This window comes from Lissotriton vulgaris, chromosome 12 (genome assembly GCF_964263255.1).
Source record: "Lissotriton vulgaris chromosome 12, aLisVul1.2, whole genome shotgun sequence".
NCBI lineage: Eukaryota > Metazoa > Chordata > Amphibia > Caudata > Salamandridae > Lissotriton > Lissotriton vulgaris.
Window position 1 is genome coordinate 788,693,877 of NC_141700.1, and position 15,777 is coordinate 788,709,653.

Below are 15,777 nucleotides of genomic sequence, written 5' to 3' on the forward strand. Positions count from 1 at the left end.
ATGAACTTTTTCCTGTTTCCTCCACAGCACTGAACTGTCCTCTTGGCAGTACCTACACTGCTTGTGGCACAGCCTGCCCGGCCACCTGCACTGACCGTTCGGCCCCCAACTCCTGCGACCTGCCATGCGTGGAGGGCTGCGTCTGCCAGGAGGGACTTGTCCTCAGTGGTGACAAGTGTGTACCCTTTGGCCAGTGCGGCTGCACCGACCCGGACAGGAACTACCACCTGGTGGGTCACGGAAACTGGAATTGACCTGCACAGTTCATTGGCTGGGGAGGTCAAAGGTTGGCGGGAGGGGAGGAGTATTTAGCTAGTATCTTGTATACTACAATATGACTCTGTTTCCTTTTAATGTTTGGATGGGTGTCATGTTTATTCTGTTATCTCCTAACAACCGAGCTTATTGAGCTTGAATAAGTGTCATCACTCATTCCACAAAAAACACAATAATATAACCCATTTTGGGTCAGATCCCTGTTACCTTCTACGACCCCTTGCCCTCAACCTCTCCCTGAGGTTCTGGGACACAGCAGTGTATGATGGGGAAAGTTATTTAATATGTAAAAAGGGTCCTATTCAAAAAACATTTTTTAAATGTATGGGTGGAGATTTTCATCTCCTGATGAGAAAACGTTTGCAAGTTTTTATATTCACAAATTACTCCTGGAAAATGTCTTTAGGAGCAGGTTTTCAGGTGTACTTCTAGGAATGTTGAGTGATATCTCCTGCAGGTTCCTTTTCCTCCTCTGTGGAATCTAGGACTTGTATGCACACAAGGGTAGCTCTTTGTAAACCCCTACATTTCTACAAGGAGTGGGGATTTCATACAGTTTTGTGAGTTGTCCCTCAGCTTTTCCTTCTATAGAGTTTTTATGATTATTTCTGTTATTATTTTGCCAATAATCCAGCTTGGGGGAAATTGAAATTGTCTCCAAGTCTCATCATCATGATCATAGCTGTCCCGTCACAGCCCTCTGGCAGAAAGCCAGTCCCCATCAGCTCTCCAAGACTTCCTCCATCCCTGATATAGTAGCATTGCTGCAGATACCACCTGTGGCGGGAGCTCGTTCAGTAGGTTTGGGGTCAAAGCTCTCCGCCATCTATCCCATCGCTTACGCCACGATAGCTGTAAGTGTGCCGGAGAGCTGTTCTCACTGCATCTCTGTCTCTCTCTCTCTGGCCCTTCAGGTTGGCGAGAGCTGGTTCACAAACAACAACTGCACCGAGCGCTGCACCTGCTCCGGCTCCAACAAGATCACCTGCGAGGCGTGGCGGTGCAGCCCCGTCGAGGAGTGCCGGCTGCAGGAGGGCCTTCTGGACTGCTTCACTACAGGTCGGTGGGCCGATTGGTCCTTATGCTCTGTTGCAGCTATTGTCCAGTACAACCCAGCTGTTGGTTCGGTCAAAGCTTTTGCTCTCCCTGCTCTGTGGGGAAATAGAGGGCTATATAGTGCAGGCTACAAATCAAACATATTTTTAATATTTATATTGCTCATCATAAAACGTGTCTTTCTATATAGTTCAGTTTTATACCTTTGTACTACTGTAGAAACAGGTGATACTCTTACCCGTTTAACCGCGGCCGCAATTCCACCATGGTGCGGTGGTTTAGCGGAGTGGGCGGGGCCGCGTCGGCCAACAAACGTGCCCAGCTCTACGGAGGTAGTGCTCGCGACGGCCATTGGGCGACAAACGTAGCGAAGGGGTTACACATCTCAATGGCCATCACTTTATTGACATTACTAGAAAGAATATTGGTGTCTCTCCTACATGGTTCAGGGCCGTCACCTAGAGAATTCTGCAGCAGGTGCATTCAAGTTCAGAGTTGTCTTAACCAGCTAGCTGCAACTTGAAGCCAAATAAAAGTTGAAATCCATAGGTAAATGAAAAGATATTTAAAAAATCATTTTTGATGCAAGCAGGTAACTTGGTTCCTTCATGTTGTTGTTGGTGAATCATATTGCAGGTGTTCTGAAGTTTTCCCTCCATATTCTTTTTATCTTCTGAGATGTTGAGACTGTGGAGCAAGAAGGAGGTAGTTCCCAAAGCAGCCTCCACAGCTGTTGTGGTCACAGCTACCTTTTGTCCTGGTTGTGACATCAACTTGTACATTGGCACCGCCTCTTGAGCTGGGAACGTAGGGCAAAGACGCTGGAAACTGATGGGCACAAACATGATCATCAGTTGTATGAACAGTTTTTGTTTTTTTACTTTTCATTTTCTGGAAGAATTTGAGACCACCTAAACAAATTTTTAAGCATCCAACATATTTGTGAGGTGTGCAACATGCCATGAGAGATTTGTGAAGGCAGGATGTGCTTATCTGGAGAGGTGACTGATCTAATCAATAATCATTCAGAAACATATAAAAAAAAGATGTTCAGCCGTAAAAAGAAAATATTAACCTGCAGTACCCTGTCAAGTTGATTGTGAACCCTGAAAGTGGTCAAGATTGGTCTTCTTTGTCCAGGTGTTTCAATGTGATGCACATTTCTGAAACAACATATACATTTAAGAATTAATATAGAGAATCACATAATGAAATGTAGGGTTTTAGTCAAGTACAAACCAGAATTATTAATTTAACTGGGTGGCTATAAATGGAAATAGTTTCTAAATTCAGCCATATAGAACTTAATTGATGGGTTCTTGCGAGGTATTAATTACTAAATGGATTTTAAAATGTAAATACAAAAGTCTGAATTTATGTGAAGCATTTCTAATTAGGGTAGAGGTTCTGAGTAGATTTGAAGAATTTCCCATCAATATATAGTATTAAATGCATTTGAATTTGAAATGCAAAATTAGAAATTGGGAAAAATAAATTGAAATGGATTGCAGAAATGATATAATTAATTACAAATCACTAATTGTTGTATTGAATTCTAAATTCTAACATGAGGTAAAAATGCCATCTAAGCGCTGGCACTTTACAGTGCTAGTTCACCCTCCTCCACCATTTAATCCTTGCCTGCTTTACTCCCTACTTGAATTCTAACCCTTCTGATATCTTTTCCTCCTCTACGCAGGTGTGGCAGCGTGTCACGTGGCAGGAGACCCGCACTACTTCTCCTTCGACAGCTTCATGCACACATTCATGGGCACTTGCACCTACACGCTAGTGGATGTCTGCAACCCCAGCCAGGTCACCCCCTTCACCATTGTGGCCAAGAACGAGGAGCGCGGCCAGCCCTTGCTTTCGTACATCCGCCTGGCCCATATCAACCTTCGCGGTCACCGGATCACTCTGATGAAGAGCAAGAGGGTTCTGGTGAGTGGTGTGGCCATTTTGTCTTCGGGGTCCAGTTTCTGGCTGTGGTGGTGGATGGATGGCTGATGTTACAGGATGTTCCTGGTTGGCTGCATCTCCTTGCTTAAGTCTATCACTCTTCAGCAGTTCCACCTTTCCCTAATTTCCTCCACGGTGCTCTCCCTTTTGCAGACCCTTTTCATCTTGCCTCTCTATGTTTACCTTGTCCTTCCCCTCACTTCTCAACAATTCTTTATGTCTCTGTGTATCCCCTCTCTGTCCTCCCTTTCAACAAAATAGTTTTTGCTCTCTTTGATTTTCTCCTCCATTGTCTCTTCTCTGCATCTCCTACGTCCACCTTTTTCACCTCTGACCTAAGTTCCCCCTTCCCTTCAGTCATCCTAGTTTTCTGTCTCTCTCTCCAAGCGGTTTCTTACTCCTGTGTGTTTCTTCACCTCTTTTCTCTCATAACTCATGACAGTTTCTCTGAACACAATGTCTCCATCTCCTCCCAGATTGATGACGAAAGAGTGAGGCTTCCGGTCATTAACCAGATTCCGGGGGTCTCCATTGTCGCCAGTGGTATCTACTCCATGGTAGAGACGGACTTTGGCTTGGTGGTAAAGTTTGACGGGAATCACCACCTGGAGATACAGGTCCCTGGATCCTATTATGATAAGGTAAGACACCCTGTGTTAGGAGGGAGGAGGTGGGCGGGGAAAGGGTTGGAGCCTGGCTGTCATTATGGGATGGAGAGGTGTGGTACAGTGGCCAGGGCAGCTGACTTCGGAGCACAGGGTTCATGGTTCGATCCTCGGCTCTGGCGGCAGCTCAGCTCAGCACCATGTGACTCTGGGCAATAGCTCACTTTATTTCCACGACAGCCCCCAGCGCCTTGAGACCCGCAAGGGTGAGTAGTTCACGCTTTACAAATACAGATTTACATTTTTATGCCACTATATGCCACTCAGGGCTGAGCTTTCTATGGGATCAATGCTAATATATCGACTCCAGTATCATCAACTTACATGCACAGAGTTAAAAACATTAACTACAAAACATTTACATAGCCACTAGTTGTTTTTATCCATACACAGTTTCATCACAATCTACCACTTTCTCACAAAATTATAAAAAGAAATATTTGTATAGCTAGAAAATGTAGTTTTTTGTCCAAAAATATTGCAGCTTCATACCACTGTGTTTCTCTCTTTCTAAATTCATCCCAAGTTGTGCCTCCAAACACATGCTCTAGAAGCTGAACTTGATATGGCCTTCAAACAGGAAGCACACAGTTACACATCCAACCTCCATCTTCTTGCATCTCCTGTGTAACACAACTTTGAAACATGTAAACCCGCTGCCACTGGTGCCTCGCGAGCCTTTAAATTATTGGTATGTTTGTTTCACTGGCAATGCAAGTGTGAAAGGATAGCATAAGGCACAGGTCCATGCCTTTGTGCGTAACCTGACCGCCACAATCCATGTCCCCTGCTTATTCCAATATAGGGCAGCATTTGTCTAGAAATTGTCCTTGTGTGAGAGGGCAGGTTAGACATGGAAGTTAAAGCAACTATCTCACATGTACGTGAAGGAAAACAACCCTAACAACGTGGGCATCACATTGTGATGTCATTACAACACGGTCATTACAATGACCGTGTTGTTACCACGCAATGCCATTACTACGCAAGTCGTTACATTGACTTGCAGTAGATGGCGTGCTAACATTAGAAATAGTATAGTTTACTATTCTAACATTTTCCCTACTGTTACCTAGGCTGGAGTTGGAATAGGAAATAATAAATTTCTAATGTCAGCACGCCATCTAATCCAAATAGATGTAATGACTTGAATAGTAATGGCTTTGCGTGGTAACAACGCGGTCGTTGTAACAACCGTGTTTTAATGGCATGCGGAGTAATGGCTCACGCTGTAACGAGTCATAGTCGGACGTGAAACCTTAATAAGGCAACATGCTGTTTCAAGCAACCAAAAAAAACACTGTCTGGTTGAAAACACAGTCGAAATCTTGCAATCAGACCCCACTCCTATTGCTGAGACGTTGCCTGCCAATGGGGTGCAAAGGAAGGTCCCGAGCATCCCACACCCATAGGGGCATACATAGTTATTCGATGTGAACGATACCCTTCAACAGACTCCGATAAAGCAGTAATGCAGAGATCACCCGGAGGTGTTGGATTGAGTAGTCGAACGTGGTCCTGCCAATATACGGAGGTCTCGTGATGCCGTGCCGTCAAACTTTGTGTGACGTGGATTAGACGCTTCAATACCATTAGCTAGTAGGTTTGCATCCTGATGAGGTGAACTATAGCTGTAGAGCCTTCGCCTTAGCCAAGTGAATAAAGACATTGGTTGCTATTGAGTTATTGGTCTCGCAAGAGTAAGGCTGGGCCATGGAACTCCTAAAGAAGCCCTCTAATTTCACATTAAATGACAATAATGCAAAATAATACAAACAGGAGCTTGTGGGATTCTCCATGAGTTTCAAGCAATGCGAATGACAAAATAAAAGTGGTCATCATTGAAAGGCATGCGAGTCGAAGTCAAAAACCAAGGGGGTCCTTGCATTTACCAACCTTTCTGGGGAGCACTTGCATATGTTACCCCAGAGCATCTTCCAGGGAGTCCAATCTCTTGCCTTCGTGATGTCCTCTTGTCCTCAAGTTACAGCTGTATTGGAAAATACTCACCTGCCCAACTCCTGAGATATTTAAATATCCGGCACATCGCCTGTCTACTGATGTATGTAAACATCTGTCATATCTCACCTCTCTTAACAACTGTATTCGTAACTCTTGGGTATTGAATAAAAAACTTTTCCCACTTCTCTATTTATAACCTTACATTAATTAAATATCACTGTATCTCTCTCATATCATCTGTCTCCTCCTTTTATGCATTTATGCCACAATGTATAGTATTTTGACCTATTAGGTAAACATTTCTCTCGTCTCAAATTTCTCCCTTATCTAAAATTTTGCAATTTGGAGAGAAGCTCCACAGAAAAACAAATGTGATCATGTAGAACACGTTGAGAAATACACTGGCTAAAAGAAGCATATGCTCAGGTTTAAGACTTACTTCCTAATTCACAAAAGGGCAAATTTATCAACCCTTTGCCCACTACAAAGTCAATAACAATGACACAAACTGGCAAAATGTACTGCTACAATATTTACTTTCCAACAGAAAACTTTATTTGTGCTGGAATGCAGCCTTAAAGTAACCAGATAGCACTCGGTGCTACCTTGCGTCAAAAAAGTATCCCCTGACGGGCCAAGTGCATTCTCCCACTACCACCTTTGGCTGCTGATGTACTGCCCGGTCTGCCAGCAATGGTAGACCGGGTTTGGCACCACAAATGGTACCTCCTCAAAGCAGGAGTTAAGTTGGAGAAATCTTGTAAATTCTCCAAACTTCTACGCTTCGATGTACAGGACATGTACAATGTTGGACATTTTTTAAAGCTAGTCTAAGCATAGTATTTTGTACTGGAAGGTACTTTTCCATTCCAAAACCTAGGCAAGATATTACACACACCCTTTAAACAAGGGTACAAAGAGGTGTGCGTGGAGCGAGGCAACCTATTGAGCACCAGCACCGAGGGTGACCGCAGCAGTGCCGTATGTGTGTATATAAGCCTCTTCGGTGTGCTTTCCCCCTTCTGCAACGCAGCACAAAACATTCAAATAAATCTGCCCTGAATTCTACTCTGACCTTGACCATTCCTATATTAATTATCAAACCCTGTGTGATACAGCTCTCTTCACTAACAGGTTGCTGGCCCAGATGTTCTGAGATGGGGGAGGGGCCGGTGGAATGGCATTCCCTCTTGTTACTGAACGCAAGGCTCTAGGACAACTTCTGAGTCAAATTCAGGACCATCCATAATTATCATGGCTTTAAGACCTTTTTCCTGATGTCTCAAGAGCTCTCTTTCCCGCTCTTCCTCACAACTTCAATTATTTTCAGGTCTTGTCTTATTCTGTTCTCTCCTGCTCCACGGTGACCTTGGGACTGAATGTTGTGCTTTAGAATACATCAAACAGCCCTAACACATTTGTCCTGCTGAAGTATTTGAAGTTCATCCCTCTACCTCTTGTACTACATATGTTCCCCTGAGGTTTTTGCAGGTCTTTCTCATATCACCGCTCTACCATGTGTGTTCACCTGAGTTGTTTAAAAATCCCTTTAATGCCATCTCTTTGTATTCTCTTCTGTGTTCATAGCCTTTGTTGTTTTATGTGTTAGTTATATGTCTCTGTTACTGCAGGCAAATTCTTTCTATTTAATTGTTTCTCTCATATCACTAAAGCTTACTGTGTTAAAACCCTCCCTGTGATGTTTAAAGCTCTCTTTCACACATTTTCCCTTTTATCCTTCTGAATTTCAAAGATGAAAGTTCATGCGACTCTCTTCATAGCATGTCCGCTGCCGACCATGCACCGTTGGCTGGGTCTCTCTCTTCATTGCATGTCCGCTGCCGACCATCCACCGTTAGCTGGGTCTCTCTCTTCATAGCATGTCCGCTGCCGACCATGCACCGTTGGCTGGGTCTCTCTCTTCATTGCATGTCCGCTGCCGACCATCCACCGTTAGCTGGGTCTCTCTCTTCATAGCATGTCAGCTGCCGGCCATGCACCATTGGCTGGGTCTCTCTCTTCATTGCATGTCCGCTGCCGACCATCCACCGTTAGCTGGGTCTCTCTCTTCATAGCATGTCCGCTGCCGACCATGCACCGTTGGCTGGGTCTCTCTCTTCATAGCATGTCCGCTGCCGGCCATGCACCATTGGCTGGGTCTCTCTCTTCATTGCATGTCCGCTGCCGACCATGCACCGTTGGCTGGGTCTCTCTCTTCATTGCATGTCCGCTGCCGACCATCCACCGTTAGCTGGGTCTCTCTCTTCATAGCATGTCCGCTGCCGACCATGCACCGTTGGCTGGGTCTCTCTCTTCATAGCATGTCAGCTGCCGGCCATGCACCATTGGCTGGGTCTCTCTCTTCATTGCATGTCCGCTGCCGACCATCCACCGTTAGCTGGGTCTCTCTCTTCATAGCATGTCCGCTGCCGACCATGCACCGTTGGCTGGGTCTCTCTCTTCATTGCATGTCCGCTGCCGACCATCCACCGTTAGCTGGGTCTCTCTCTTCATAGCATGTCCGCTGCCGACCATGCACCGTTGGCTGGGTCTCTCTCTTCATAGCATGTCCGCTGCCGACCATGCACCGTTGGCTGGGTCTCTCTCTTCATAGCATTTCAGCTGCCGGCCATGCACCATTGGCTGGGTCTCTCTCTTCATTGCATGTCCGCTGCCGACCATCCACCGTTAGCTGGGTCTCTCTCTTCATAGCATGTCCGCTGCCGACCATGCACCATTGGCTGGGTCTCTCTCTTCATAGCATGCCCGCTGCCGGCCATGCACCGTTGGCTGGGTCTCTCTCTTCATAGCATGCCCGCTGCCGGCCATGCACCACTGGCTGGGTCTCCAGACCGTCTCTAATCTGCCCTCACACTCCTTGATTTGTTGCTTCTTACCAGGTCTGCGGAATGTGCGGTAACTACAATGCCAACAGTACCGATGAGCTCATGATGCCCAACGGCCAGCAAGCCACCAACGTCACCCAGTTTGGCAACAGCTGGAAAGCAGAAGGGGACAGTGACCCAGGGTAAGTGATGTTTCTAGTACAATCCTTCAAGACATTCACATGGTGGAGGCCGAGTTACATGACGGTCTTAATTAGACAAATCATTGCGTGGACCCTAGCCTCATCATGTGCATAGGGTGGGATCCGTGGATTATTATTCGAACATTCTTCTTTCTCCAATGACCTTCACGCACTTAGTTGGGGTGAGTTTCTTTGAAGAATCATGGTCTATCTATGGGTACGTTCATGGCGGTCAGGTTGGGGTTAACTGCTGGAAAGACTTTGTTGGGCAGAACATTAGATAAATTAGCAGACGCGTGGTAGTGTGGTTTCCTAAAGGTTTTTATAACAGTGATGCTTGACTGATCTCTGATCGCCTTCATGGAGAAGAGTTCCTTGACGGACTTGAGTGTGAGATCAGTTATGATCTCTGATAACTGGCTGGGAGCTTGAGCGTATGATGCAGTTTCCTTTAAGGACTTGTTTGAGGATTGTTTGACTACTTCCCTGGGCTTCTGGCAGTTTGTGTCTATAGGGCAGTGTCCCTGGTGCTTACGGTCCTACATCACCAGCACCAGACCCAAGGGATCTGGTGTTCCACGTAGCTTGGCCAAGTGTTTGAGGCATAACCTATATTAGGTCTCAGCACAACAAAAAACACAGTAAGGACCAATGTCTAGTCAGTGTTTTGTCTTCAAAAGGAACATATTTATAACCGTAACAGGAACCTAGCATGTATGTATGTAACATTAAAAGCAATATTCCGCAAGAGGAGCTCATTTATAGCAACACAAAGTTCAATATATCTGTGGTATCTTATCTTAGACCTCTTCAGTTTGTTTTTTAAACCAAATGTTATTGTTTTATTACAATACAACATGGGTCCAGAGACCTTTTCAGTTAATGAGTAAAAGACAATTGCATAAGGGCTACGATCATGTGACGAGGTCCATTTATATTAGCTTCAGTTGTACCTTGTCTTAATTGCGCAGTCTAATAAACAAGAGTGGTAATTTTGTTCATTTTGTTCATAAGATATGGTGGCACATACAAGTATCAAAAAATGGTGCTGTATCTAGGCTAATATGTGCGGAAATGCCACTTCGACTAATCTTTTGAAAATACGAGACAGTTGCATAAGTGTTCTCAACGTTTCGACTTCATCAGTCTAGAATCGGACGGGTCATCTTCAGGACAGGTACCTGGAGCTACTAAAGGATGCCACCATTCTGTTTGGTAAAAAGATAAATATATACATAAAAAGCTATGAATATAGGTCATAACGTGTGATGTGCCAGCAATATACATTGTATACTACATCATGTAAGGTGGTTTAACACTGAGGATATTCTAAGTAAATTGCCAAGCACACACACATGCACCTGTAGTTGCTTTGTATAACAAGTGTAAGAACAGCATGCAGTGACATGGTCACCAATAAAAAGCCCACACATGCAATTTGCTACAGTTTGTGATACACAGTACTCAATCACCCATGGCTATTGAAAAGGACTACAAAGAGGGTGGAAATCTACAAAGTTTCAAGCATCAGGGGAGGAGTAAAGATGACTTATAAGTGAAGCTGCATGTATCAAAAGGTACACAGCAGGAATATGACTTTATTTAAATCAGGAGAAGGTTGAGCTGTACAAAAGAAGACAAACCCACAGTGCGTCGCACCTTTGGCAACAAAGTAATGGTCCAAACCATATTCTTAGATCGTAGGTATAAGTACGTGCATACAATTCTGTGGTAAGGGGTTGTGAAATTTGACAATCTATGGAACTGGCTGGATTCCCAAAGACTTTGTGGTGTCTTCGAGAAATATGTCCCCATGTCCTTCAGTGGAAGTTACAATCTCTGTTGTCTGACCATCTAGGTTAGGAATCCAAGAGGTATCCATAAGCTGCAGAACTCACCTCAAAACCCAGTGACAGTGGGTGCCCCTGAATCAAGTGAATTCAGAGAGGCTCCACTTCATGCAGCCTTTAGGCTCCCCAAAGAGGGCTTCAAAGCTCCAGCCTGGTCTTGGACCGGTCAGAGTTGTGCTGAGTCGCTGGTGCACTGCAGGATTGAAAGGGGAGACACCTTGAGGTGCAGGCACTGAAGCAAACCTTTTGCGGAAAGCTAAGCAAGCTGTGACTTAGCAGGCCCAGAATCCATGTGCAAACGGTGCTGATGAGGGCAGGGATATCTGCTTCGAACCGAGAATTATTTCTCATTAGTAGCAAAATTACTAAAAGTTAAATGGAAAATTGGCTTGCCTTTTTTGTTGTAGCTTTCTCCACACTTGGGGAGGGTGTTCTTGTGATTAATGCTTCTGGGTTGGCCTTACATTACACATGTTGATGTTTAAGAAAAGAATGAGTGGAATTTTCAAATATATTGGTGAAGAACGAAGGGATGAAAGGTACTCTGTTTAGATGTTTTTAATATAACTTTCATGTCCCACTGTGTGATGTCATCTTGCCCACTTGCTTCCTCCCCTCAAGCTGTCAGCCTGACACACGTGAGGACCTAGGCCCATCATGCACACAGGAGGAAAGGGCGCGTATGGAGGCCCTGTGCAAGGAGATGCTGTCTGCCAACTTCCAGCCGTGCCACCATACGATAGACCCTTTCTCGTTTATTGAGAACTGCATCTACGACATGTGCGAGTACCAGGGCATGACATCAACCCTGTGCGACAACGTTCAATCCTACGTGGAGGCGTGCCGAAGCCAAGGCGTGGAGATCAAGTGGAGGAACAGCACCTTCTGCCGTATGTAACACACCCAGTCAATTCACTGCTTCTCAGAAAGCAACAAGCAATCTTCTGGTTGTGGACACATAACTTGGGAATACCCTTTTTATTCAAGGTAGCAGATAATGTGGGTCCTATGACAGCAGCCCTCTCACTAGTGGATGTGGGGGTCAGCAGTGGGGGGGGGGGGCAGGCATAGAGGGGAGTCAGGAAGCTATCCCTAGGGCTAGTGCCTCAGTGAGTCTGGTAGGCTCAGAAGATGCGTCCGACGGCCAACGGCTGTGGCGAGCACTACCTCCGTAGTGCTGCGCACGTCCGTTGGCTGACGCGGCTCTGCCCACTCAATGGAACGCCCCGCACCGCTGTGGAATTGCCGCCGCGGTTAAGGTGTTAAAGAGTTCCTCTCAGTTTAGCTATTTTCTGCATCACCATGAGAGTAGAGTTGGGGTGCAAGGGTGGATGGGTTGGCTTGCATTGTGTCTGCCTGTCTGAGCCCCAGTGTGGTGGGAGCCCATGAAATGGGTAGGCATCCTACTTTTTGATTAATGAGTGTTGCTTTATCAATGACGTCTATTTGCAGAGGCCTTCACTGCTGTGATTCTTTCCCCATCCAGCCCTGCCATGCCCACCCAACAGCCACTACTCGGACTGTACGTCACCCTGCCCGGCAACCTGCACCAATCTGTACGCCTCGGCCAACTGCGACCGTCCCACGTCCTGTGTGGAGGGCTGCCAGTGCGACCGTGGCTTTGTGCTGAGTGACGAGGAGTGCGTGGAGATGAAGGACTGCGGATGCCTTGATGGCCCCAACAACTACCACAATGTAAGTACTTCCAGCAGGTACCAAGAGCTTCTGCCCTGGGAGCTGGTTGGTGTTGGCACCATCTCATAGCAGCAATAAATGAAAACCTAAAGTCTTGTCGGAAAGTAGTGTATCCGCCACAGGCAGGTGCACTGGAATGTTTAGGTTATTATACATGCCATGCTTCTGTAGCAAGCTGATAAGAGGCTGGACTATGGCCGCGAAAATAGTTGCTTGCTGATACCAATGGTGCTGGAGAGTTGAAATCTTTCAAACCTTAAGTATCCTGTGAAGTTGCCTTTTCTCGTTCAGGACAATCCACAGATCCTCTTGGGGCTGGTAAAAGAGGCTGACCATGCTATCACTGGTTCTCCATCTTTGATATATTTATCAGATATCTTACTGTGTCTAACCCTTGGATCCCTCTAAAGCTGCAGAGGGAATTTCACAGTGAACTTCATGCTGAAACCTATTAAAGGATCAGTGCTTGAGAAGGAAAGGGGACTTACCTGTAACAGTCATTTTCTGGCATTGTTATGCTGTGAACTTCCATCCGGACTCTGGACGATGCTCGTGATCCTGCTACAGCTGCAACGGGAAGCATATATCCTACTGAATATATGAAAGGAACCGTGCTTGAGAAGAACAAGTTACTTACTTTCAATAATAGTTTTCCAGTATCAAAGGCTTTCATAAATGATTGCAAAGTGAACTCCATTTCTGAGCCTTGGTGGACGCTTCTGACCCCACTAAAGCCTCAAAGGGACCTGTGTCAAAGGGTGGGACATCTTGTATGCTTGCATTGCTTGATGCTGATCAGATCTGTCATCATTATGCTGTCTGTTGCCCATAATTGCCTACACTGTTTCCCCAGCTGTTTCCCACCTTTTACCAGTATTCAAGAAGTGGGCACCCCTTCATGTTGGCCGCTTTCCAGTGAAACAGAGGAATGGCTCCCCTCCCACACTTACAATCACTCAGTCTCCTCTTACAATCACCCAGTCTCCTGCTGCTCATGCAGGCCCCCCCCCCAACACGCCTCTCAGAGACATCCAAATGGGCTCTTTCTATTTCCCCTGTGCACCATCTGCTTCCATGGTATAGTCCTTCTTCAGTTTCTACTGTAGCTACATGGACAACACTCCAACCTCTATGACATGCTTGTGAGTGTTGCAGCCATGGCTTTGGGTGCTGTCTCATGCTCACTCCATCCATGAAGGTCCTATTTCCTTCTCTACCTCCTCTGACCCTGCCCTACCTCCCCCTCACTCTCTAAACCCGTCTCCTCTGCCACAACCCAGCATCTCTCCTGTGTCCTGTCAAACCTCATCATAGCAGCATTCCTCTACTCCTAAAGCGCCACTAATTGTTTTTATCCATACATAGTTTTCCATCACAATCTTCCACTCCCTCCCAAAAATGTGAAAACATTATTTTTTGTCGGAAAATTTCATTTTTTTGTCCAAAAATCACTTTCCTTATCTGTGAATGTTTCCGCTTAGCTCTCAGTAGTTTCACGTCACTGTCTATCACTTCTTCTAAATGTTTGTTGATCCCCAAATGTGCCTCCAAATACCTTATGCTGTCCCCGGTGTCCCTTCGCTCCACCGGATAGCATCAGTGACTGTGCGCCTGAATACTCTCCAGCAGCTTCAGAAGGAACTGACCCACTGCTCCCTGCGGACGCTAGACTGAGTGTGTATCACTAAAACACAACGCAGTTGTCAGACGTGTCTTCAGGGCAGCACTTGGACCATCCCCAGCCCCATCTCTATCAAGATCCCTCAAGAGTTTTCCTATCATAAGCATTGCTTTCACCGCTCCTTCCCTAAGCCATTCTCTGCTCTTTCCAGTTACAGGAGCTTTGTTTACTAGAACCCTCCATTGAATCTTAGGCGGTCCTGAATAAATCAGTGCATTGATGTTTTACGGATGAAACGTGTTGACCATGACACAAACTGGCCCCATCACGGCCAGTGTGTTTCACCTTTGTTTTTAATCACACTACAGAGACCCCATAATAAAGTATCTTTGTAAGGTACAATAGGTATTTTTAGCCTAGTTAGGTTCTAAGATCCACTCAGCCAGAGAAGGTAATATCAAAGAGCTCGTTCCCATTGCAAGGCCTAGCCCTTCTGGAGTTGATTCTCTCTCCAGACACGGGTCCAATGATGAAGCATGACACATGATTAGCATGTAGGTGAGGGCCCTTGTAGACACAAGGGTGCCCTTGCAGACCTAAGGGTGTCCTTGCAGACCCATGGGTATCCTTGTAGACCCAAGGGTGTCATTGTAGACCCAATGGTGTCCTTGTAGACCCAAGGGTGTCCTTGTAGACCCAAGGGTGTCTTTGTAGACCCAAGGGTGTCATTGTAGACCAATGGTGTCTTTGTAGACCCAAGGGTGTCATTATGGACCCAAGGGTGTCATTGTAGACCCAATGGTGTCCTTGTAGACCCAAGGGTGTCATTGTAGACCCAAGGGTGTCCTTGTAGACCCAAGGGTGTCGTTGTAGAACCAAGGGTGTTCTTGTAGACCCAGGGGTGTCCTTGTAGACCCAAGGGTGTCATTGTAGACCCAAGGGTGTCATTGTACACCCATGGGTGTCATTGTAGACCCAAGGGTGTCATTGTAGACCCAAGGGTCGACAACGACATCACCCCATCGCAAGACCTCTGCAACTCCCTCGCCTCATACTTCCACAACAAGATCACGGACATACACAGCAGTTCCAACAACCAACCAACGCACACCACGACCGACCAGCCACCCCCCCCCACCACCACCCTCCACGCCTGGACCCCGATCAGCACCGAAGACACCATCCGCACGATGAACTCCATCCACTCCGGATCACCGACCGACCCCTGCCCACACCACGTCTTCAACAAGGCCGACACTGTCATCGCACCCCACCTGCGAGACATCATCAACACCTCCTTCGACACCGCCATCTTCCCTGAAAGCTGGAAACACGCCGAACTCAGCGCTCTACTCAAGAAACCAACAGCGGACCCCACCGACCTCAAGAATTACCGCCCCATCTCGCTTCTCCCGTTTCCAGCCAAAGTCATCGAGAAGACCGTCAACAAGCAGATGGCCGCCTTCCTCGAGACGAACGGATCCCTCGACCCCTCACAGTCCGGCTTCCGAGCCAAACACAGCACCGAGACCACCCTCATCGCCGCCACCGATGACATCCGAGCCCTGATGGACAATGGAGAAACAGCGGCCCTCATCCTCCTAGACCTCTCCGCGGCATTCGACACGGTCTGCCACCGCACCCTAGTACGGCGCCTCAGCAACA

General features: G+C 46.5%; 1 protein-coding gene across 1 annotated transcript in view; it reads left to right on the forward strand.

Annotated features, from left to right (window-relative positions):
• LOC147678728 (IgGFc-binding protein-like) overlaps nucleotides 1-15,777 on the forward strand; it is a 247,706-nt gene that overhangs the window by 189,720 nt on the left and 42,209 nt on the right. The window contains exons 75-81 of the mRNA XM_086946187.1: nucleotides 28-230; nucleotides 1,191-1,335; nucleotides 3,032-3,273; nucleotides 3,768-3,932; nucleotides 8,819-8,946; nucleotides 11,418-11,686; nucleotides 12,283-12,491. Of these exons, the coding sequence (XP_086802313.1) occupies nucleotides 28-230; nucleotides 1,191-1,335; nucleotides 3,032-3,273; nucleotides 3,768-3,932; nucleotides 8,819-8,946; nucleotides 11,418-11,686; nucleotides 12,283-12,491 (1,361 nt within the window). The remainder of the gene's footprint in view (nucleotides 1-27; nucleotides 231-1,190; nucleotides 1,336-3,031; nucleotides 3,274-3,767; nucleotides 3,933-8,818; nucleotides 8,947-11,417; nucleotides 11,687-12,282; nucleotides 12,492-15,777) is intronic.